At 46.5% G+C, this 23,667-nt stretch overlaps 1 protein-coding gene across 4 annotated transcripts in view; it reads left to right on the top strand.

The window, feature by feature from the left end:
* The window catches only part of PBX1 (PBX homeobox 1), a 260,859-nt gene that overhangs the window by 220,706 nt on the left and 16,486 nt on the right, over positions 1-23,667 (top strand). For 2 of the 4 annotated variants that reach the window (XM_036922865.2, XM_057495081.1), the window contains 4 exons: positions 2,673-2,808; positions 6,913-7,072; positions 14,161-14,273; positions 15,554-15,643. In XM_036922865.2, coding sequence (XP_036778760.1) covers positions 2,673-2,808; positions 6,913-7,072; positions 14,161-14,273; positions 15,554-15,643 — 499 coding nt within the window. The remainder of the gene's footprint in view (positions 1-2,672; positions 2,809-6,912; positions 7,073-14,160; positions 14,274-15,553; positions 15,644-23,667) is intronic. The other 2 variants (XM_036922866.2, XM_036922867.2) reach the window with 2 other exon arrangements.

Here is a 23,667-nt window from a genome sequence, read left to right as displayed (position 1 = left end):
TTTCAGCTGCTCCGTAGCCACACGTGTTTGAGGGCTGCTGTTGGACGGCTGAGGGCATAGAACGCTTGCCTCATAGCAGTTCGTGCTGTCGACAGCTCGGGCCAGACCATTCTACGAGGGGGTCAGTGGCTTGTCTAAACCCATTTTAGAAATAGCAGTGACAGTGAGAACAGAACAAAAGGGATGGATTTGAAAGAACAGAACCAGCAGGACTTGCTTTGGGACCAGTCATTGTCTGTTGAAGGCACAACAGCAACAGAAGTCGAATATCACTCCCAGGTTCCAGCACATGCTAGGGACTCAGCTATTTGAACGATGCATGAACAAATGAGCAGGTACAGTGAGCCGTATCTGTGGCGATGTCGTTATGTAAAGTGGGGAACAAAGGAAATGGAGCCAGCTCGGGGTGTGGAAACAGAGCTAGTTCGAAGCAGTGTAGCGTGCATGGTCAATGGGGGGGTGGCACGCGGGAGAGGCCGCCGGGCAGGAGACAGCGCACTCGGCTGTTGGCAGCATTGTCTGCAGAACCTCCACTTCTCGCTCCTGAATCCTTCTGACCCAAAAGTTTTTGCCCCTAAAATGCCACATCTGTCCAGTATTATTTAATCAACTCCCACGTTTCTTAAATTAAAAACCTACATACATGATCTCAAAGCTTTGGATTGGCTTAAAATCACAAAGGTTAACTCCCCAAACTGATAACACTTGAAGCCAAAGTAAAGACACCTGGAGTCTGAGCTCAAATAACCTATCATCAGAAGTATATTATTTTCACTAGGTTGCTTGAAATTCTAAAAACTCCTGAGCCTGAGATTTCAAAGGCCCTTGATGCAGACAGCCCCTGGAAGGGGTGCTAAGCCAGTCGGTCAGAGGAGGAGAGACCTCCCAGGGAAGGTCACACGTCACGACGGCAGAGCTGGGAACAGCGGTCTGCACCACCCCTCTGCCTCCAGCTTGTTCCAGAGGCTTCCTCCTGGCTCCGCTGGAATACTCCCAAAAAATACACCGAGATGCTGACGCAAACAACTGGCCGAATGAACTGAGGTTCTCCCTGCCTTCAGGGTCCAGTTCCCCAGGCCTAAAACAACTGTTTTCTTTATGCCCAGAAGAAGCCAAAGGTTATCTAAAGACCAGCCCGGAGACCTTGATGGCCAGTTGGCTGTCTCCCTCAAACTTCCATCAGATAAGAAATGGGCATTGTAACACCCGCCTGCCTTTTTAGTTGGGCTTTTTAATCCGGTCTGCCCAGTTTCTGATGCTGGGTGACCCACAAACTCAGCATGATTTGGGAAAGGGACTTGGGCTTGGCGTAATCTGGACAGATGTGGCTGATACCTATGGACAGATGGTGCTCATCTGGCAAAATCAGGCACTTGATTGTGTTAATTAATCCAAGCGGGACCCTGAAAATACACTATTAGCTGAATTTCCTGACTAGGAAGGTGGTCAGTGCTAGTCTGTTGGCTAAAATGGGGAAATCCTATATACTGGCATAATCAAGGATGTTACGGAAATCTTCTCCAGAAGGAAAAGCTTTTGATAAAGTCAAGAAAAGTGCTAAGAGAGCTAATTGAGAGATGGATCCCCAGCAGCTCAAGGGGGGACCGACCAACGTCTGCACAGCTGCCTAGCTATTCACAGGCCTGAGCTGTGAGGAGGCTACAAAGTGATTCTCACTTTAAATTAGTTCAATTAGCACTTTTTTTTTAAGGCAGAAAAATGCTTTTATTCAAAAAGTGGTTTTCTTCCTTTCAGCAACCTGTACATTCAAAGGACCTCTGCAGGCTTTTGTTTTACCATTTAGCAGCTGTTCTGTGGAAGAGGGCCCTTTGCTCCTTTTGAGGAAAGCCAGGCAGTCAGGGGGTTAATTTCAGTCCCTTCCATACCCTCTTGCCCAGAGAGATGTCTTTTAAAAATGGTACGTGCACGCACACGGGGGACGGCATAAAGAGGAAGTGTTAACTTACAACTTACTTTTAACTTAGGGCTGCAGAGTCTCTGTGGGATCGCCAGGGGGCAGTCTGTGTAGAGGACAGAGGTGGGCTTCTGCCGACAGGCAGACCTGAATTAATATCTTGTCCCCGTAACATAGTCGCTGGGTGACCTTCGGACTCAGTTCTTAAATAGGAACGACCATATCTATCTCACTAGTTGTGAAAAATGGGTAACGTGATTGTTTTGAGGAACAAAGCCCAATGCCTGGAACCCAGTAGGAGCAAACTCTGCCACCACCGCGTCCTGGCATCGGCCACGCACCAGCGCCACGCCAAGCGCTTCCTGTGCGCGACCATGTTGCTCACTTACTCTCGCGCGCGAGCTCGGTGTGGCTCTCCTCGCTTCTGAGGACGAAGCTGAGGCACAGAGAGGCACCCCAGGTCCCCCAGCCGGCAGCCGGTCGGTCCGGGATTCGAATCTGGCATGGCCGGGATTTGACACTTGGTGCCCCTGGCCGTTCTGCAAACACATTTCTGCACAGTGGTGAGAATGACTGTGCGCAGTGAAGTACTCAGCAAGTGCTGTTCATGATGGTTCGTCATCCAGCCCCTTTGCACAGCTCTCCTCTAATCCACATTTTGCTTAAAAATGTCCTCCCAGAATCAGATCCTCGTCTCTCCCTGTTCTGTGTATTTGATGTCAACTCTTTGTCGCGCTTGTTTCCTTCCTTTATGTAGGCGGAAGAGACGGAATTTCAACAAGCAAGCAACGGAAATCCTGAATGAATATTTCTATTCCCATCTCAGCAACCCTTACCCCAGTGAGGAAGCCAAAGAGGAGTTAGCCAAGAAGTGTGGTATCACGGTGTCCCAGGTAAGCACCCTCAGAAGGTTCAGCCAGGGGCCTGGCGGGGGCAGGGCCGCCTGGCAGGGTCTTGAAGGTCTTGCTTTACTGAACTTCATTGCCTTGCAAGTTCCATCACCTGTGACCCTAAAATGGCAAGGTAAGCACGCGATGTGCGTGAATAAGAGCATTCCCAGGGAAGTCCCTGGAAAAGCTTGAGAGGGCCGAGCAGAGGCAGGAGTGCAGTATTACAAAGGGCCGGCATTCTTCCCACCACGGCTCCATTCTTCAGATGGGCCGAGGGTCTTACGTGCACTTGGGAAGCTGTCTGCACTTCCTGTGTTGTTTTCTCAAACATAGCCAATTCCTTAGCCCATTTTTTGCCCAACTCAGGAATTTTAAGAGTCAGTGAATGAAACTTTTAAAGAAAGGGAGGGATTCAGATGTCTTTATACTCTGGAGTGCTCACCCTGTAAGTGAGGTGTAGGGATTTTAACGTCACTGATGGCATTCAGGTGGTTGCACAAAATGTCACTGAGTGCCCCCTGCCCCCAAAGGGCAATGACCATCACAGGTGCCTGTTGACTTGGACAGATACATGATAGGAAACTTGTACAGACCTGGAGTCTTCAACATTATTAACTAAGGCATCTTCATATGAACATTTTGTCTACTCAAAGGATCCCTCCATCCAAACTTCTTATTCAGACTGAACCCTCAAATAATGCCATCATCTTTAGTTGAGAAACTATCAGAGAAAGTTTTCCTTTGAATTTTGTCACATGCAAGAGAACCAGAGGTACAGGTATTTCCATAAAAGGGACAGGGGAGTTGGGGAGAAACTTCACTAGGGAGAAACTTCACCGTTTTCCAAGAGAGGTAGGGGCTGTTTTGTATAAACTGAGTATCGGTACCTCCCCGGATTGAGTCCTGGCTTCTCTTACCCACACAAGGTGCTGATTCCCGTCCAGCTGCATTCAGCTAAGCAGGATTAGGTCTAGTGAGAACGCAGAACTCCACCCAAGGTGCGGAAATACCTTCCAGATACGACAGAAAGAATCTTTTCCTTTGTAACTCGTCTAAGGAAGGTCTGAGTTAGAGGTTGTTCAGCTGACGATCATTTCCAGTCCAACCACCCTGGAAGGGCAGAACACCAGCGGCTGCACCCCAGTGGCCTGATGTTGCCGAGCTCTCTAACCATTCTTGTCTAGAGGTAGATCCCTTGTCCACATAAAAAGCAAATTGCCGTCTTTCGCTGCTTGCTGTGTGTTTGAGGCATGCTTCCAGGGATGAGCCACATGTCTGGCTCACAGTGTGTCTCAGTCATGCAATCTTCTGTTCTGCTTCTGAAGTAGAATTAAGTCATTTTATTGTCTGAATTCAGATTATGGGATTTCGGGTCCCAGTCTCTGGTGGAGGTGGAATAAACTCCTCAGGAGCTAGTCTGTACAATACCTAGATTGAGGGTGGACTCCTGGTCTGGCCCAGCAACCCTCACTTCCTTCATCACGGAAGCTGAAGGCACAAACACTTTGTCCATTGACGTGATGATGTATATACTGTGCAGACTGCACCTCCCCCTCCAGACCATGCCGCCATGCTCCGTGCCCCGTCACGTCATTCCCTCCCAGCAGCAGCCAGCCCCTTCACCACGGCAAGTCCCAGTGGGAGGGAGTGTGATACGATTCCATAGAAAGAGCATGTGGCCAGGAGCCCGTCCGAGCCGGGAGTCGGCTGTGGGATTGGACGGAACCACTCTTTTGGGGTCTCGGTTGTCCTGTCCACCAGCCGTGGTTCCTGGGGCCACACGTGTCAGATCGCCCTCCGGTTCCCGGATCTAGGGGACGCCTTTCTGGGCTGCAGTGCTCATGGGCTGGTTGCTTTGGGTTCATAATCACCCCTTCATCTTGAGATTCTCCTACCGTGGCTTCCTGGGCCCTGTCCCCTCTGGACCTTCCTCCTTCTCCTTGAGCCCCACCTGCTGTCCGTCTCTCTCCTACTTCTTCTCTTAGCCGTCACCTCCTCATGCCCTAGCCCATGGTTCTTAACCATTTTTTTAAGTCACAGATTCCTTTGAAATCTAATTACCATTGAGTCCCCGCCTTGATCCAAAACAAAAACCTGGTCATACACCAAATCCGTCTGAGGTCCCTCTTTGACCACCGTCTCCCTTGACCCCTAAACAGCACTTCCTCTCGGAGGGTGATCCGTAGGACACACATCAGCAGCACCCGGGCGCTTAAGAAACAGAAATGCTCAGGTCTCACTCCAGTCCTGAAGCAGACCCTCCGAGGGTGGGTGGAGGCTTGAATATCTGTTTCCCCTGGGGCTCTGCCCGCAGGCTTTCAATCTCACTATGTCCAAAACTCTCTCCAGAGGATCTATGATTCCTTTTGTGTGTCTTGTCTCACACTGGACCTGCCTTCATTGCATCCATAGTGCCTGGCTCAGAGCAGACCCTTAGTCCCCGACTGAACGGTGAGTTAATGAATGAAAGCTCATTGTACACACGTGGGAAATGCCCGACCTGCTACCAGCAGTGTTCTCGTGTGTAGGGAAGTCATCCCACACCCCATCCCCGCTCCTGCTTCTTTCCTCTCATTTTTCTCTCCTGTGGCTGATGTAATTAGACCTCAGGCATTTCCTTTCTTCCTCAAGAGCCCTCCCAAACCACATCTCGCCCCGTTTCTTCCAACTCATCCAATTACCTCAGGAAAATCCCCCTGCCTCTTTCCTCTCTCTCTCGTCCACCGAGAAGTCAAAAAACAACCATAACTATGATTCATTCATGTGAATTGTGAAAGTTATGCCAAGAAAAGCATGAGTTTTGCAGTGAATTTAAACACGTAGCGGTCCTTAAACGGACCCAGGTGTGCTCTTCCTCTCCTGGTTTCACTCTGTCTCTAGGCACCAGCATTTACAATAAATAAAGCATTTCCTTACCAAATGTTTTCCTGTCTTGTTTGCTAATATTGCAACCGAATGGTTGGATTTTTTATAACAGAGTCTTGCTGTTTCTGCTATAGTCTAAGCTGCATAGGTGTGGAAGGGCTAGCCTTCTAAGAATCTTTTTTTTTTTTTATTTTGTTAATGCATTTAAAAAATAAATGCGGCTTTGCAAGAATTTTCTTTATCTGTTATTGTTGGGGGTAAATATAAATTATTTGTAAGCTGTGGTACATGTGACATCTTCCCTCACCAAATTCATAGTTTGTTTTGTAGTTATATGAAAAGCACAGCATATTAGTTTGAACTGGCATCTGGAATATGGGGTACAAAACTTTCCTCCGCCAGGCAGGAGTTACAGGGGTAAAACTTGCATTTCACTGTGTCTCCACTTGTGTCTGGCAGTGGTCTTAGTGTAAAGAGAACGGGGTGTGCACTCAAGCCAGGACAGCTGCTGGGAGCCCATGTAGGAAATAAATGAACAGATGAAAGTAAATTAGGTTCATTTTGTGTGTATTGGCTTTAATATGTGAAGCATGGCATTCAAAGGAATAGTCAGTGGGATGCTCCCGTTTTTCCATGTGTAGATAATACATAGGCTTTGCACAAAATTTTAGTGAAATCTGTTGGACTGAATTAACACCAGTCCCTAAGGTTGTAGTACAGTGCGGCTATGAATCTAGTCCATATTAAAGTAATTTAACTAATAAAAATGTGAAATTAATCCCCTGATCAAAGAACCCATCTGCGGTTACAGATTCTCAGGGATGTTTAAAGGTCTGTGTGTTTTGATTGCCCTGAGTCAGCATTAACATTTGTTAAGTGACAGGTGTTTCTTTGAAATGCTGTGTTTATTTTGGTGTCATATCCTTAAGAGGCAAGCAAATTAAAAATGCCTGCCCTACACAGAAAGGGTCCTGGTTTAAATGAGCAGCTCCTTCATAGGAAAAACTTGGTCACAGTGGTTTTTGCTAAATTGGATTATATTAAGCCAGAGGATCTCATTTTATACAGTTGGCTCTTCTCGAAGCTCTTACTTGCCATGTTTTCACGGATGCTGAGAAATCAGAAATAAGATAAGACCAATTGGCCTATGTCTCCAGCCCCCTCATACAGCCCTTGCTCTTCTTCTGTGGTGTTTGTGCAGATGACATGGTAACTGCTTCCTCTTCTCTTCAACTGCTCTAGGTATCAAACTGGTTTGGAAATAAGCGAATCCGGTACAAGAAGAACATAGGTAAATTTCAAGAGGAAGCCAATATTTATGCTGCCAAAACGGCTGTCACCGCTACCAATGTGTCAGCCCACGGAAGCCAAGCTAACTCGCCCTCAACTCCCAACTCCGCTGGTTAGTTTTCCCTTTGACTTGGGGGCCACTGTTCTCCACTTTCACACTCGCTTCTCCCGACACTGGGGTTTTCTTTTCATTCCTTAGGTGTCTGATTGGTTGATTTATGCATTTGATTTTCTTCTTTGTGCCACTTTGGGTTTTTATTTCCCAAGGGCAGCGTGTTTTCCTGTTGATAATAACGGGCTTGTCTGGAGGATCGGACGAATGTGTCTGACTCGGTCGGAGGTCTGTTGGTTGGTTGTGACCCGAGGAGACCTCCAACTTGTCCTTTCAAAGATGCCAGGAAGCACGTAGGCCTGACCTAATACTTAGAGGTGTCCCGTGGGGTTCCAGCATTTAGTCTGTTTCATAGGAAGTTTTTTATCTTTGTCTATCATCACATATCATCCGGGACACCTACTAGTGTGCATTCTATGCAGGATTATTCACTTTTCCATTGAAAATCTCATTTGAATGTTCTGGGCTGCAAAGCTAGACGACCATCAACGCTATCCCTTGTTTATAGCTGGCATTCTGTTGGAACCTCCAACGTTGAAGGGTCACAAATGTAAATGTGTTTTATTTTGTTGGCTTTCTTTATGTAAACAACAAAGAAAACTGCCCGTCATTCCTTCAGGTTATTCAGATTCTGGTTTTCTTGTTGTAGTGTATCACTCATGGGCTGTACTCCCGCTTTCATTATAGTGAATATGCATTGTATCACTAATTCCAGAATTTAGGCTAACATAATGTATTTTTGGGTGTGCCTCATACCTCCAGTTCTGAATTTTCACATGTAAGAAAAACATAGTCAGCAATGCCCAAAATAGAACCTTAGTGTTTGTATGTATGGAAAACATGTTGGTACTTTTTATTTGTGTAAGGAAGTACCAGAAATATTTCCTTATTAAATAAGCTTGGTCTCAGATTATATTTTCTGCTCTAATGAACCAGATCCATTGATTTTTGGCTGTAGGGTACACATAGAAGAAAAGTGATACCTCCAACATTGAAGGGTCACAAATGTAAATGTGTTAGATCCTAATGTGAACCAACCTTTCTGGGGCCTTGTGATATCTTTGACCCCAAAGCTCACTTGTCTGTTAAAACAGTAAAGCTCGCTTTCTACCTTAATGGTGGATTGTTACTGAAGAGGTGCAAGGCTCCACACTAGTGTCCTGTGGGCCTCTGGATGCACTGGTGTGTTGCAAGGTTCCCCGAGTCACTGGACTATATCATCCTGGCCTTCTTTTGTTTAAATGCAATCATGCATGACAAGTGGCCTGGGCTTTGTAAACATAAGGACAGGAAGACAGTGTAACGTTCAGTACAGTTTTATCTTTCCCAGCATTCCACGTTGGGTGACTCAAAGGAGCATATTTGCTCTTTGAGGTTTTCATGTGTATGCGTTTCCTTCTTTTCCCAACATGGTATGATTGACAGAGGATCCAGGCTAACAGATTCCATAGTCAGAGTTTCCGGCTTCCCCTTCTGGTCAGTCACTAAGCATTTCAGACCCAGCAACACTAGTTGAATTGCCCTGCTAGGCAGACCCGTTTGCTTGTCTCTTTGGAAGAAGTACAGTTCTGTCAACATTAGCAAAAACACACTCGACACTCCTGCAAAGGTTATCGTAATGCAGAACAGGTATCAGAATGACTCCTTCCTGTCCCTGATGTATCTGAGCGTGATTTATGACTAGTCCTTAGAAAGATCTGGTGGACTCCCTCCGTTACTAAATCCGGAACTGTTTATTCTTCCGAAAGCACTGAAAAAGAGAAAAGTAAGCATTTTAAGCCCCCCAGTCTGTGTGTAAGAATTATTTTGGCTCTCTTGGAATATCAGTCTGTGATTACAGTTTTCTAAGGAAATTTTTTCTGGTGACTTAAAACTTCATGTGACTGTTCTGAACACAAAGTAAATTATTATGGAAAATATGTTCTTGGAAATAATATGCCGAGGAACCCTTTGCTGTGCTTTTTTTTTTTTTTTTGAGAGACAAAAGAAAACGCCATTGTAGATGTGTAGTAATGTGGAGTTCTAACAGGCAAAGTTATAAATGGGCTTTTTCTAAATGCTTTTAAAAAACATTTTATAAAAATGTTTTCTTTTGCTCTTAACCCAAATCATTGCACAGAGAAAGTGAGAACTTTAAAATGTCCCAACTTTTCACATAATGATGTTTACAATGTTGCATCCTAGCTCAGCAATAGTGCCAAAGATAAATGATCATTAGAACAGATAGCAAGCTTTTAAACAAATGTTAATAGGTGAAAATATATTTTGGCTCAGTTTGAAGCCTAGAGTTTCAGGAGCCTGGAAACTTTTTATAATCCTTTATATCAAAACAGAGGTTTTTTTGTTTTTGTTTTTCCAGAACCTTTGCTAAATATAAATACTCAGTGCTGCTGTAAGGAGGATGCTTTGCAAGAAAATCTTTTCCCCTCCAGTGGCTTTTGTGTGGAGCAGCCGCAGTATCTCTATTTAGGCTTCTGAATATTCCTTCTTGTTGGTGTATCCTGGCCTCCTGTCACCTTAAACATCATTCGTAAAAATCACTGAGGATGAAGACCAGTGGGGAGATAAGCAGGCATTTAGAGATACTTGTCCTGTTTCAGATTTTATACCGGCAGAGTCGGACAAAGTGGATGGAGTAAAGAGGAAAAATGAAAGAACTACAAGAAAATTAAACGTGGGGGGAAAATAGGAAGCAAAAAATGGGAGTGACTGAAGCAATAGTTATAACCCTGGGCCCATAATTCTCCTGGCATCACCTGAAGTGACACATTCTCAGTTTCCTATTTTTGATGCAATTCTGAGAGCAAGAATTAAGATCTCAGAAAAACAGGACCCCTTTAGGAAGGTTAGATTATCTCCTGGAGAACATTTTAACATACAAGAAGAAAGAAATGGGCTTGTGCAGTACCGCTGTTTGCTGGCCCAGAGCATCTCTGTTGATATTTTATCAGGTTCTGTGGTTAGCTAAGCAATCCCAGGCTTACTGAAGCTCAGAACACCCTGGATTTTAAATCTGCTTAGCTGTGTGTCGAGAGGACAGCACCTTGTTCAGCCATAGAACTTGTTCCTCTGACACTGTAAAGTTAGCGGCAAGCCCTTGCACACATCCTTATTACCACCCCCAGTAGGAGGTTTGGTGTTTTTCTGCATTATCCAAGTAAAACCCTGGACACTGGCTTCCAAAGAGAAGTTTATATACAGTATGCACAGTGAGAGAGGAGGTAAGACATCCAGGGAAATTGACTGGCACTTTCCCTTTTAGTTCTAAAAACCAAGTGCAAGAATTTAGCCTATTGATGGTTTCTGCTGTGTTCTTCCTTTCTTATGTTTTTCCGCTTAATTTCTAAGTGGAAAACAAAAGCACAGCCTCCTGGAACTAGAACTCCAGAAACTTGCCGTGCACAACTACTGAAGGGATTTCACATCCAGCCAGGCAACCCCTCTTCCATACTTCACCCTGATAGAATGTCACAATGATTTTTGGAGTTGGGAAGGTGAAGAATCGTGGACAGTACAAAAGCAAGCATGAGACTTAATTAAGCTTACATCTAGCAAAGAGGCTCTGTGCTTTGAGCCTCCAAATGGTGTGGGAGTCCAATCTGATGAGGCTAGCTAGCCACCTAGTTAGTCTCTCCGGAGCCTTGATTTCTAAACTGTAAAACTGAGAACAATATTCACCATATATCTGCTTCATAAAAATGCTATAAGACATAATGAGCTAATGCTTTCCAACACTTCAAGTTCCCAAGGAATAAAGAATAAATCCATTCTTGCTCTAAGCCATTGGTTCTCAACTGGGGTGAACTTGGTCCTCAGGGGACGTCCAGTAACATCTGGAGACGTATTTGGTTATCACAGTTTTGGGGGTGGGTCCTCCTGGCACCTCGTGAGCAGAGGCCAGGAATGTGGCTGAGCATCCTACAATACGTAAGACATTCCCCCACGGTGAAGAATTACTAGCCCCAAACATCAGTAGGGCCAGCACTGAGGAACCCTGCTCTCGAGTTAGATTTTGTCATCGGATTCTGTTCTATTTCTCATTAGTATTTTTTGGATGATGCAGTTAATTTTTTTCCCTTGAACAAGTAAGTGTAAGTGTCCTAGTGACTCTGTGGAGTCGAAATGCAGTCTTGGGGAGTTGTCTTAAGAAAGTGGATGGTCACACATCTCATATCCTCGTGTGTGCCTGAGCAAGTGTGTAAGAATCCATAGGCGGTCCGTTATTTCTTCTCTGTCTAGCTGAGTGCAGCCTTAGCCCTGCACATGCCCCTCATGTCTGGGTGGCAGCCTAAACGAGCCACTTGCCTCCCTTCCCAAGTCACATTCAGAGCCTTTTAACTGGTAAGCACATCTTAAAATGTGCTTCTAGTAATCACCGATTATTTAACAGCCGCCCGCAGGTAAGGTCCCCGACTGACCTCAGCAGGCCAGGAAATCCTTTCAGCTCTTTGCGAATTCCACAGCGCCTCCAAGAGAGCCCATTCGTTATTTGTCTATGAACTGCATCCTTCCCGGGAGGTTATCCATTCCCTGATAAGTTTCCAACTTCCAGGCCCAGATGAGAACATGTCTTCCGCTCATTATTTAGATTTTTGTGTGGAGTTCAGTCTGCTTTATCACGGTATTAGCAGCACCTGGTCTCCCCTCCAGAGCAATCACTGCCTCTAGCTACTTACCAGCGTCAGAAGCCATGGTTGTGTCGCACATGGGTGTACAGAGACTTCAGAATGCTGAAACAGCAGAGCCGAGAGCACAGGGCCTATTCCTGCAATTACTGCTCTGATTCAAATGCATTTGTACATGAAGTGCATTGGTATGCGCATATTTATCTCCATGTACATCAGGCAGCCAGACCTATTTACTATGTATCCATGCGCATACAGTTTTTAAATCATCGGTGTCAGTTGCAATGTATATCTTGTACATGGCACGTTGCAGACCTTCCTGGTTTCACAGATGCCATGTCACTGGGCATGAGCATACCCCTGGGGGGGGTTCTCCCTTGTCTTAGTTTGCGTGCTCATTTCCAATAAGCCATCAACCAAGCATATGGAGTGGGTGTTTATTACATGGGGTTTGACTGGGAGAGGAACAGAATACCTAGGCTTCAAAGTGAACACTCAGGGGAAAACTTCTGAGATGATATAAATAATGTGGGGTCTTGGTGATGGCTATTCTTGGTTCTGATGACGTCTAAATGTGAGCATGTGTTCTAACAACTGTCACAGAATGGCTTTTATTATTTAGGCTATATGTCTATGATGAAAAGAAAAAATGTGAGAGGGATGTGATCGGGCTATACAGGCCTGGGTATTAGAGAGCTGGGCACGGGAATGCGGTCTGTGCTCCACACTGCCTCCCCCACAGGTTGGGGAGCACATGGGGAAGATTTGTGCCACGTTAGTGGAAGGAAGTTCCAGGCCAGACCATATACCCAGTCAGATCCTGTGCCTACTTTACCTAAGACTCCGCTTTTCTAATTGCATTCAGATCAACTGACAGGGAAACGTGTCTCAGGTGAGGCAGACCATGTTGCAGAGCTGCGGAGATGTTACAGCTCTCTGGCTGGTGCTTGTGTGTCCCCCATGCCCCAAGGAAAGCATTCGCCCTTTCCCACAAAATGGGAGTGACAGTGGGAGATGAACGTATGCAGCTGAGTAGCTAGCTAGGTCCTGGCACAGGGGGGAGCTTTCCCCAAAACAGACGAATGGAGATGTTTCTTGACTTAAGGTTGTCCCCGAGTAAATCATAGTTTCCTCTAAATGGCTCTTGCTCCTGGAGAACTGAGGATGCTGTGAATAGTTAAGCACAGGGCAGGGGGCAGAGTTTAGGATTCACTGCTAGTTAAGTAGTCCTCATGGGGAACAGAGGAAGCCTCCTCTCCTGCTCCACGGCACCTCTTCCTGCGGGCAGGGCAGCTCTCTAGGAGGGTGCAGATCCCTGTCTTGGCAGAAAAGAAAGAGTCAGAGCAGAGGCATTGCAGGTGGGCAATTCCACACAAACGATGGCTGTCTCAGAAAATGAGGGCAAGAGGGCAACTGGAGCAACACAAAGTCAGAAACCATTGAGTGGAACTGACCTGGGTCCCTGAAGTCTCTCCTTTTCCAGGCTAACGTCATGTTTTAACCAAACCTTGCACGTTGAGCTTTCTTTCCTAATGCGCTGAGCTGCACAACGACTTCCGAGTAATAGTGAGCTTTCCCACGCCCTGTGTTTAGGTTGAGGGTGGGCTGGGTTTACCCCAGTGGAATCAGTGGAATCTGGGTGGTGACTGAAGGCTAACTCTCTCTGGGAGAAGGCTCCCTCTCAGGGGTGAGCACAGTTAACGGCCCTTCTTGAGGCTCATTTTCACAATAATAATAATAATAATAATGATAATAATAATAATTACATTATTATTATTAGCATTTCATAGTTCATGCATGCTTAAGAACTCCTGGCCCATTATTCTGTCTCATCTTCCTGTGTAACGGCAGGTGGCAGGGAAGATACTCTCGGGCTGTTCGGCACCCAGCAAGGAACTTACCTTCCTTCTAGAAATCAGGGATGTGGGCGGACTCCTGTCACAGGACCAGCCCTAACGTAGGGCTGCCTTCGTGCATTCCCTGCCGGCGCCTCTCCCACACGAGGGTTGATGGGGTTGGCAGTGGCAGATTTAGAGTCCAGCTGAATAGCTCAAGTTCTCCATCATGGTGGCGGAAGTCACTGACCAGCCCAAATTCTCCCATTGACGGTCCCTTGGCCATCCCCAGAATGTCAGAGGCGTGAGGATCTAGGTGTGGAGACTACCTCCCGTTCAAATAGGCTAAGTTGAGAAGAATAAACGTTCCCTTTCTCAGCCTGAAGTTGCTCGGGGCAAGCGGTCCTAGTGCAACTTGTAGTAAGAGGCGGCTTCACATACCATGGACGCCCTGCCCCCCTTATCGCTTGCTCTGTCCTTCATGCTACTAACCAGACTCTGCTGGTGTTGTTTTGATGTGCACCGACGGGGGGGGCGCTTCGCATGCCGTTCTTCCTCTCGGCCGGCAGCTGCAGGGGTCGAGCTTGTTCCTCTCTGTGATTCAGGTACCTCACTCTTTCCTTTCCAGGTTCTTCCAGTTCTTTTAACATGTCAAACTCTGGAGATTTGTTCATGAGCGTGCAGTCCCTCAATGGGGATTCTTACCAAGGGGCCCAGGTCGGAGCCAACGTGCAGTCACAGGTAGGGACCCAGCCGCTGTGCCGCCAGGGGGATGTGCCAGAGCCCGGAGCCCGCAGGCGTACGGCACGCCCTGCTCCTGCCCAGACAGGGAGAGAGGCAGACAGAGCTGTGGAAACAAAACGTTACCAACAACCAAACCAAAACAAAGGCAACCACTGTGGCGGGGAAGCTCGCCCACACTGCGTGAGTGCATTTGCTCCGGCTCGTGGGCCACGCCCGGAGGTCAGAGGAGAGGCGCTGGGGCGGCCGAGGCCCGGCGAGCAGGTGGGGCCAGCGTGCACTTTGTTCACTAACGGGGAGGGAGGAGCCCGGCCCCTGCCTCACTTTCCAGGTCTCCCTCTGGTCAGCCATTTCCCACACTCAAGATTTGCCAAATAAGGAGTTGATTAACAAGTAGGCAAACACTTTAGTGATCTCCTGTTTTCCATTTATGCCTTAAAAACACCCAGCCAGGTTGACGAACTTCATCTCCTGAGTCATCCCTGAGGTCTAGGGACTTGGGTTTCGGTCACGAGGCTGTCCGTGTTGGAAAGCAGAAGCCAGGCTGCGCGGGGCAGAGCCTCAGTGCCCCGTGGTGGCCCCTCGCCCCCGCCGCAGCTGCGGAGGCCGTCCTGTCTCGGCTGGTGTGAGGGAGCCGGCAGGAGGCCCTGGGTCGGAACTGCTGGGGACCCTCTGAGCCACGCAGTCCAGTCTCCCACCCTGCATGGGCAACAGGAAGCATTACGTACCCGCAGGAGCCCAGCTGGCCAGTGACTCAGCTCCCTGCTCAGAAAGTACTGCCTGGAAGCAGGTGTGAGGAGATCCGTTCAGACTTTGGTCAAGCAGCTAAACCACTGGCCATCATTTAAGCCCTCAGAGAGATGGGGCATGAGTCACACAGCCCCCTCTGTGGGGTGGCTGCCCTCGCCCCCTTTAAACAGAACCTTGACTTTATAGGCTGCCCAGCCAAGGAGAAGTTAAATAGGATGTTCTGCATAGAAGGGAAAACTCCCCGCTCTCTCCCCCCGCATCCCTGCCATCTCATTCCACTCTGTGCATCAATTCTGGTGCTGGGAATCCCGCTTTCTCTTACCATTTTACTGTCTCACTTGCTGAACTCAGACAGGACATGGATTTGGCATATAGGGGAGGCACGACCTCCTCCTAATGGACCCCTTCCCTGGAAGATCATCTCCAAAATGATTATGTGAATTCGGCACGCACATGGCAGCCTGGGTGGTGATGCCTACGTTGCCCAGCATCTCCCTGACTAACCTCCTCTCTGTTGTTCATCTGTTTAGGTGGATACCCTTCGCCATGTTATCAGCCAGACAGGAGGATACAGTGACGGACTCGCAGCCAGCCAGATGTACAGTCCGCAGGGCATCAGTGTAAGAAACCGAGGTCCCCCACCCTTTGTTTTAATTCTGTCATTTCCCAATTATTTCAAAGCCAGGGGGCTCAGAATGCCACTTAGTAGGACTTAGCTTAGCTTTATGGTCACCTAGTTCCTTGTCTCAGTATCGGCCATGACATCAGCATCGTTGCACCCACAAAAGAAGTGGCGACTGGGCAGGCTTCATGCAGGCAGCTGGCGTCCAGGGCTGTCAGACACAATCAGTGTTCGCATGGCACCTGCGGCCACTTGCGCTCAGCTGAGAAGAGCTGCTAAACAGGTGACACCTAGTACAACAGCGGTAGGAAGTTGTCGCCGCAAGCTGGGGCCTGGGAACCTTCAGAGGAAAACCCAGTAGCCAGAATCCATCGCATTCAGGTCTGTGGTCTAAATAAACATCCTTCCTCCACACCATCTAGGGAGAATTGAAAAAAAAAAAAAAACGAAAGCAGAGGCTGGGTGTGTGGAAGGGACGGGGAGGGTTACGGGCCATCTTGTACTTGTCCCGGGGTGTGCTGGCGGCTCCTGACCAGCATGAAAATTCATAGCGACAAGCTGTGTCGCACCGAGTGAAATCGATCAGACAGACACAAGGGGAGCCGCATGTGGACTTGGGACAGCAATCCAACTTGATTTCTCAGATCAATCGTCCGCTATCTCAGCCACGGTGACAGCAGGCTGGGACAGAAGGGTGGCCTGGGAAAGGAGGCTGTTCTTTAGATCAGGGGTGACTTCTCGGGCTTTGTTCAAGGTTGCAGGAGGCTCCACGAGAGCTGTTGGCTCAGAACTACTGAAGAAAATTATGGTTGGTTGATGGTGATGAGTTTTTGTTGTTTGTATCTGTCATTATGGTTAAAATAAGTTGGGGAATGGAAGGAACGACAGGTCGGCTCGAAGCACGGATCCCAGCTGGTACTGACAGAGGGGTCGCGTCTGCAGAGGGCGGGGGATAGAGCCTTCACGCCTACAGTGGTCACATCGCACATGGCCAGGGCCACACTGGCAGGAACTAAGAGCATCCCAGCTCTTCCCTCAGAGGAGGAGAGGTCGAAAGCATTAGGAGCTCATAGCCCGTAAAAGAGAAGGTGTGGGTGGCATAAAATGGTTCTAGACCCGCTGTTGCTTGTGAGGGAGATCGGACTCGTGCATGACGTGGAAGGGCTAAGAGGATCGCTGAGGGGATGGTTCAGAGAAACACAGTTCACTTCAGCGCGATAGGACTTTCTCACAGTTAGAAAGAATTGTCCTCAGGAGGGATTGGCTGCCTCTGGAAGTGAAGACCTCCCTGTCTGCGGAACATTCGAACGTGGTTTGGCTGCCTACTCAGTAAGGGTGTTGTACCAGGGAGTTAAGTATCGGGTTATGAATATCTATCTTGATGACTTTGAAGGTCCCTTCCAATTAGGAATTCTTTATTTTTCGTCTTCCTTAGGCAGAATCCCCTCCAAATTTATGTAATATTTACCAAGCCCCTCTCCGGGAGGGAAACAAGAAATCAAAGGTAAACCCATTAAACATACTCTGAGCAGTGTCAGTTTTCTAGAAAGCATTTCCAAAGCAGAGGGACTCCCCGCTTCTTGTGCTTATACTAGTTGTTATTGCTGCATTCATGGCCGACTTGCTGGAAACCTGCTTTGCATAAGACAGGACCATAGTGGGGACGTACGTTCTCTAAAGTGGATTCCAGATGAATGAAGTTGCTCTGTGCTCATCAGTGTGTGTGGTAGGTTCAAGCATATATGCATTTATGCATTGCCTGAATCTTTTTTGAGATACAAGGTAGATTTTTCCAGAGAAACCTTTGCTGTACATGCAAATGAGAGACAAGAATGTGAGGGAAGTACCCAAGCACGGGGGTGAGAATATGAGCGCGCTCCGAAACGGAACTGTCGCAAGTCTGCATGACTGGGTGGGAAATGGGGCTCACGGTTCTGCTGGTTGGCATCTTTCTTTCCTAATTGGGTAGGACTGAAGAGAGCAGCTCTCAGACTCTGGGAGGTCAACGTTGACCCCTCTGACGTCATCTGATGGCCTGGGAGTCATTTCTGAAATAGTGTGGCCAAACATGTGCAGACAGTTATGTCTGATTGCATAAGCTTCCCACAAAAACTGGGCTTGAAAATGCCACTTGAAAGAGTCTCTCATTTTGCATTAATTTTTCCTTCCCTGTGAACTTTGTTTATTTTATTTCTGGTTCTTTAATATGCAGGGCAAAGGAATCAAAAGCTAATCATGATACGGAATGCTTCCTTGGTATCAATTTTAAATCAGGCCACCTGCAGAAGGCTAAGCTGCTTAGAGCAAGATGTGTTTTTAGAAGGTGGTATTAGATGCTGAGACGGGCGTGTGTGTGTGCGTGAGCACGTGCGTGTGCAGAGTGGAGCTCTGGCTGCCAGAAGAAAGAGAAAAGGAGGGAGATGAGAAGAGACAAGGACAGGAATGGGAGGTCGGAGCCAAGAAATAAAAGTAAGCAATTCCTAAACGCGGGGCGGCAATGGAATTCCCAGCTGGGCTCTGGACTGTGTTTCACTCGGGGGAGGACATTTTCTGGGCAGCCTTTATCTGCTCCCTTGGCTGGGTTTTCACCCATATCGTATCCTGCCAGTGGCTATGATGAATCCCATAAGGTTCAGACCACTTGCGTTTAACTAAGACCACGCAGCAATGGCATTGCAAGGTCGTAGTGCTAAGAGCTGCCAGAACGCTGCTCCTAGGCACCCATGTGCCCACGGGCAGGCCGTAGCTGTCTTCTGCAGAATGGGGCCAGCAGTTCCCCCCCTTAATACCTTGAGCCGCTTTAGGGGAAATGAGAATATAAGTAGGAAAGGGCTTGACAAAGCATAAATTGTTCCATGTGAATGGCAGCAATGAAATGTTGTAAGTGATGACTTTCCAATTTGACCTTTTTTCTCCCCTCGTGTGAGCGGTTTTCACAGTTGGTAGTGCCTACTGAGGATTGGTTAGGACACACTTGTCTCTGCTGTTCTCTTCTGATGGGAAGAGAAGCTTTCAGCCAGTATGCAGACTTAAGCAAGCCCTAAAGACCCCCTTTCTTAGCCAGGCGAGCATTAAATTATACCTCCTTTGCACTTTGTGCTCGCAGACAGCAGCGGGCAGTTCTTACCAGGCTTAGAGTGGCGGGAGAGTACCAGGCTCAGTGATGGAGGGAGGTCATTGCACTGCCTGCCAGTCACATGTACTCACCACCGTTTGGCTATCACATCCGTTCTTCTTCTCCATTCTCACTGCCACTGTCGTCATTCCAGAAACAGTTCATTAGCTGGACTCTGCTGATCATTTTCTAACTCCTGTTAGTACCTTTAGCTTCTTTCTCCTGCACATCCCCTGAATTTTGCCCAGAAATCATCAGCGCCCCCTCTTCCTACCTAAGCCACGGCAAACCCTGAATCTGACATTTACGGTCTTCCGCACTCTGGCCCCTGTCTGCCTGTCCTTCCACCTCATCCTCCTGTCCTCCAGGTGAATTTTGGATGCCAGGCAATGTGGTCAGCTCACCCTCACCTGGTTACACACATTCCCCTACACTGGCTCATGTACACCATCTATGGAAACGTCCTTCCGCACGCTCCTCACCACTGCCAGTCACGCTCACTCGCCCACGTCCAGCTCCTCCCCGCTGTGGGTCTTCTCCTCCTTAGCCCTTCTCCGCTCTTCTGTCTGCTTCATTTCACCATTACAGACACGCACACAGACATACGTAGTGGGTCTGTGCCTTTCACTCCCAAAGATGTGTGTCTTCCTAAAATGCGTATCATTAGTTGCTCTAAATATTACCTGTTGAATGATTAAATCAGGCAGGAAAAGATAAGCTGCCACTGAATTAAAAATGCATTTGAATGACCAATAGCCCCGTCTTAAATAACAGCTGTGCAGTGTCTAGTAATGGTTTTTATTTGAATACTTTACAAGCCCACAAATATACTGTCTTTTTAATTCAAAAAGGTTAAGTCTTCCTTTTCATAAAAAATTTCTCAACTTGATAGCAGGGCAGATTCTCTGAGAATAAGATTCAATCAGCATTAAATACATGATGTTATAGGGTGATGATACTGTCAAGCAACCGATTCCTTTGAATCCTTCAACTCCTCCTGCCCTAAAAGGATCCTCTCATCAAACCTCTTTGAGGGGACACCAGCCATGTAGCAATATCACATCACTTTCAGTGGGATTGCGGACCAGCACCTCCACAGACAAACTGGTCAAAGGGGGTAGCAACTGGAAATCAGTAAACTTGGACCCTTTCTGTGGCTTTTCTTTTGACAAGTGGCTTCACCTCTGTGTTGCTGTTTCATCTGTAAAACTCACCAGTAAGCAAGCTCTGAGGTCCCTGTTTCAGTTCAATTGTTTCAGCATCCTGCAAGTACGATCTTCGGTTCTTACTGTCGGCTCAGAGGGCACTAGACCCAGCTGTAGACCGCTCTCCCCAGAACATTCTCATTACATTTAGTCCCTGCCACTCTTTCTAGCCTCCCCTTCTGTCCCCACCCCCACCCCCACCCCAGTTATATCTTCAGGCCCTAAATGGGAAGGAGAAAGAGCTTGCATTGCGCAAACTTTCCACCCCTTTGAATTCTTAAGAGATTTGTGGTTGCAAGAAACATTATTCTTTAATGGTGACACCATTTATTTTCGATTATTTTCACATGGGACTTAAGGGAGGGAGGGAGTTCGCTGTAGCCAATCTGAAATGTAAACAGACACCCCTAGAAGATTTTTCTTTATTCAAGAGTTTTAGTGAAAATGGAAATAAAGTGTTAGTGTTCTCTCTCTAAAGGCAAAGGGCCATTAACGTCAGTTTATGGCAGAAAAGTCTCATTAATTGCTTTGTTGTGATAATTATGGTAGTGGAAAAATAGAGATGAAGTTTTTCATCTTTGTAAGTCATAACATACATATTTTGTTCTGGTTTTCTTTTCCTCCATGCTTGGCCACAGGAAAAAAGGACATTAAACAGAAAATAAGGAACACATAAATCATTAGGACACAAATAGCGTCCTGCTTAAGTGAATACATTTCTGGCGTTTGGATTGTCACAGGGTCTGCCTGGTAATACTTGGGCACATGCCATCATTTTAATTTTTCCGTAACTACGTCTGAGAGACCTCCTTCCACTGAAGTATGTATTAATAAGATGTTGCCACATGTGAAATTGTAGGACTGGAAAGTGAGGGTGATAATTAAAATTCATATGTAAGTCTTTAAAACCCACTTTAATTTTATGGAGTTTTACTTTTTCTATTTTACCAAGCTGAACTTGAATTTTGAAGGTATTAAAGCATATTTAGATGTGCTTCTCAGTTGCTTTTGGGTCCCTTCTGGTGCTGGGGTGGGGGACTAGCGCACAGCCCCACCTGCAGGGGTAAAGGCAGGGAGGGAGATGGACAGGTTGGAACACGGGGAACCCATCTCTGAAGAGTTTGGAGGCAGCAGGAATACGGAGCGGATGGACTCCTGTGTGCAGAAAGCTCGCACCCTGGCTTTCCTTGATAACAGCCAAAAGGAGACAGAGTAAGTCCCTTCAGCTTCTTACATGACAAGGCCGTTAAACCCTAACACTGTATCAGTTGAGCATTTGAAACCGGAAAAGCATTTTATTTAAGCCCACCATAGTTGGAGATGCAAAACAGAAATCCCAATATTATAATTTCATATGCAATCCAGCTGCCAGATAAAAAGTCCTCAAAGTACAGAAAGCAAATGAGGCCAAATCATTTAATGCTGAATTCACACATGCATTTATCTGTTCATTCATTCATTCATCCATGCATTCACTAAATATATCATCAAGGTGCATTTTTGAGCTTGGCGAATGAGGCTACGTCATAATATCCAGATCAAGTTGGGGAAACCAGTCAGGGTATATGTGACTGTACATCTCATCCAGCACTTTGGGATCAGGTGTCCTGTTACACCGTTCCCTGGGAACCCACCACTTTTCCTGTAGTTTAGGAGGGAATTTGAAATTAAGTTATACAGTGGAAGAGAGAAGCTCTAGTCCAACCAGCAGTAGTGTGTGAGATCCTTTCCCCTCTCTCCAAAAAGCCATACCGTGGGCTGACCCTAATAGTGATGGTGGGTATTCCTCTGTGGAGACCTCTTAGCTCTTTGTAGGAGTTAGTCACAAAGAATTTTGTTGACTTCAAACCTAGTGATAGGATCACTCCAAACACCATCACATTTATAGTGTGTGTGTGTGTGGGAGGGGGTGTTACACGTGTGTACATATGCCCCTTGTGCCACTTTCTGCCCGTGTGAGTATTCATACGCCACGTTCCCTCAATAGGACTCAGTTTCCTGCACTCTCATAAGGACAGTTGAGGGCGATGATCTCTAAGGCCTGTTCCAGTGTTCTAGTCTGCTTATAAACCATGATGCTTTTCCATTCCCATAAAAATACAAGAGGAGAGAAAATACTTCTAAGCTATAAATAATAGAGAAATGTGTTTTTGTAAAGATTCCCATCGGTGAGATGACAGGTGTTCACCATGCTCTTTACATTTAGCGTTTCCTAGCAGCCCGCCTGGCGGGGGCTGCATTTGGACCCGCAGCTGTGCTGTCCTTGGGCCAGGATCTGGTTGGCAGTTCCAGACTCAGAGAGGTTCTGCACAGAAATTCACAACCACAAAAGGCAGTTCAGTTTTTGTGGTTGCTCCTGAAAGTGTGACATGATCCCTCTAGATCTCAGTCAATAGTAAAACTAATTAAATGGGCCGAATTTAATTGTGGGAAACGTTAGCATGGACGCCTGCAGATGGCCTTCTTCTGGCCTTTGCGGAAGGAGCTCCATATTCTCAGACAAGCTTGTTCTCAGATAAAATATTAGAACTCTTTCTCGGAAAATCCCAATGTTGCTTGGTATATTTTTAAAATCTCTCTCTCTTTCTCTGTTTGAGTTTGGGGAAATTCTTGTCCACATCTCTAAATATTAAGTATTTAGATCTCTAACTATTTTCCAGTTTGACAGAGAAATAAGGCAGAAGGCCTGGGCAGCTTCAGTCTAGAAAGGCTAACCAGATAAATACATACATGAACACAAACTTTATTCAACAAGTGGTCATAGAGATCCTTCTGATATCCAGCACCAGGAATGCAGGTATCAGTAGAAAATGGTTCTTGTGCTCTGTAAAGCCACAAATCTTGGAGGGCTCAAAGTTACCTGGTTCAGTCCCCCGTTTCTTTGAAAGGGACGGACTATACCACCCAAGGTCATCAATATAATATTATTTTTAAAGAATTTAAGAATAATCATCAGAGAAATGGAAACCAAACACCAGTCAGAATGGCCAGGCTCAGCAAGACAGGAGAGCTCAGGTGCTGGTCAGGTGTGAGCAAGGGGGTGGAGAAAGGGAATCTTCAGGCCCCGGTGGGACTGCGAACTGGTACAGCCACTATGGAAAACAGCGTGCGGCTTCCTCAAACACTTAGAAGTAGAACTACCTGTTGGCCCAGTTATTCCACTTCTGGGAATTGATCCTGAAGAAAACAAAATCACAAATTTGAAAAGATATATGCACCCCTATGTTTATTGCCACTTTATTTACAACAGCCAGAATAAGGAAGCAACCTAAGTGTCCATTGATAGATGAATGAATGAAGAATATGTGGTGCATATATATATATATCACGGAGTATTACTCAGCCATAAAAAAAGAATGAGATCTTGCCATTTGCTAACAACATTGATGGACCTAGAGGATATTATGCTTGATGATATCATAATTGAAATAAGTCAGACAAAAAAAGAAAAATACCATATGATTTCACTTACATGTGGAATCTAAAAAATAAACAAAACAAAGAGACTCATAAACACAAAGAACAGACATGGTTGCCTTAGGAGACAGATGTGGAGAGATGGGTGAAGTGGATGAAGAAGAGAAAGAGGGACCGACTTCCAAACATCAAATAAATTAGTCACAGGGATGAAAAGTACAGCATAGGGAATATAGTTAAATATATATAATTGTTAAATCACAATGTTGTACACCTCAAACAAAT

This window comes from Manis pentadactyla, chromosome 19, assembly GCF_030020395.1.
Source record: "Manis pentadactyla isolate mManPen7 chromosome 19, mManPen7.hap1, whole genome shotgun sequence".
Taxonomy (NCBI): Eukaryota; Metazoa; Chordata; class Mammalia; order Pholidota; family Manidae; genus Manis; species Manis pentadactyla.
Note: the sequence above shows the minus strand (reverse complement) of the source record. Positions and strands in the feature narration are given on the sequence as shown.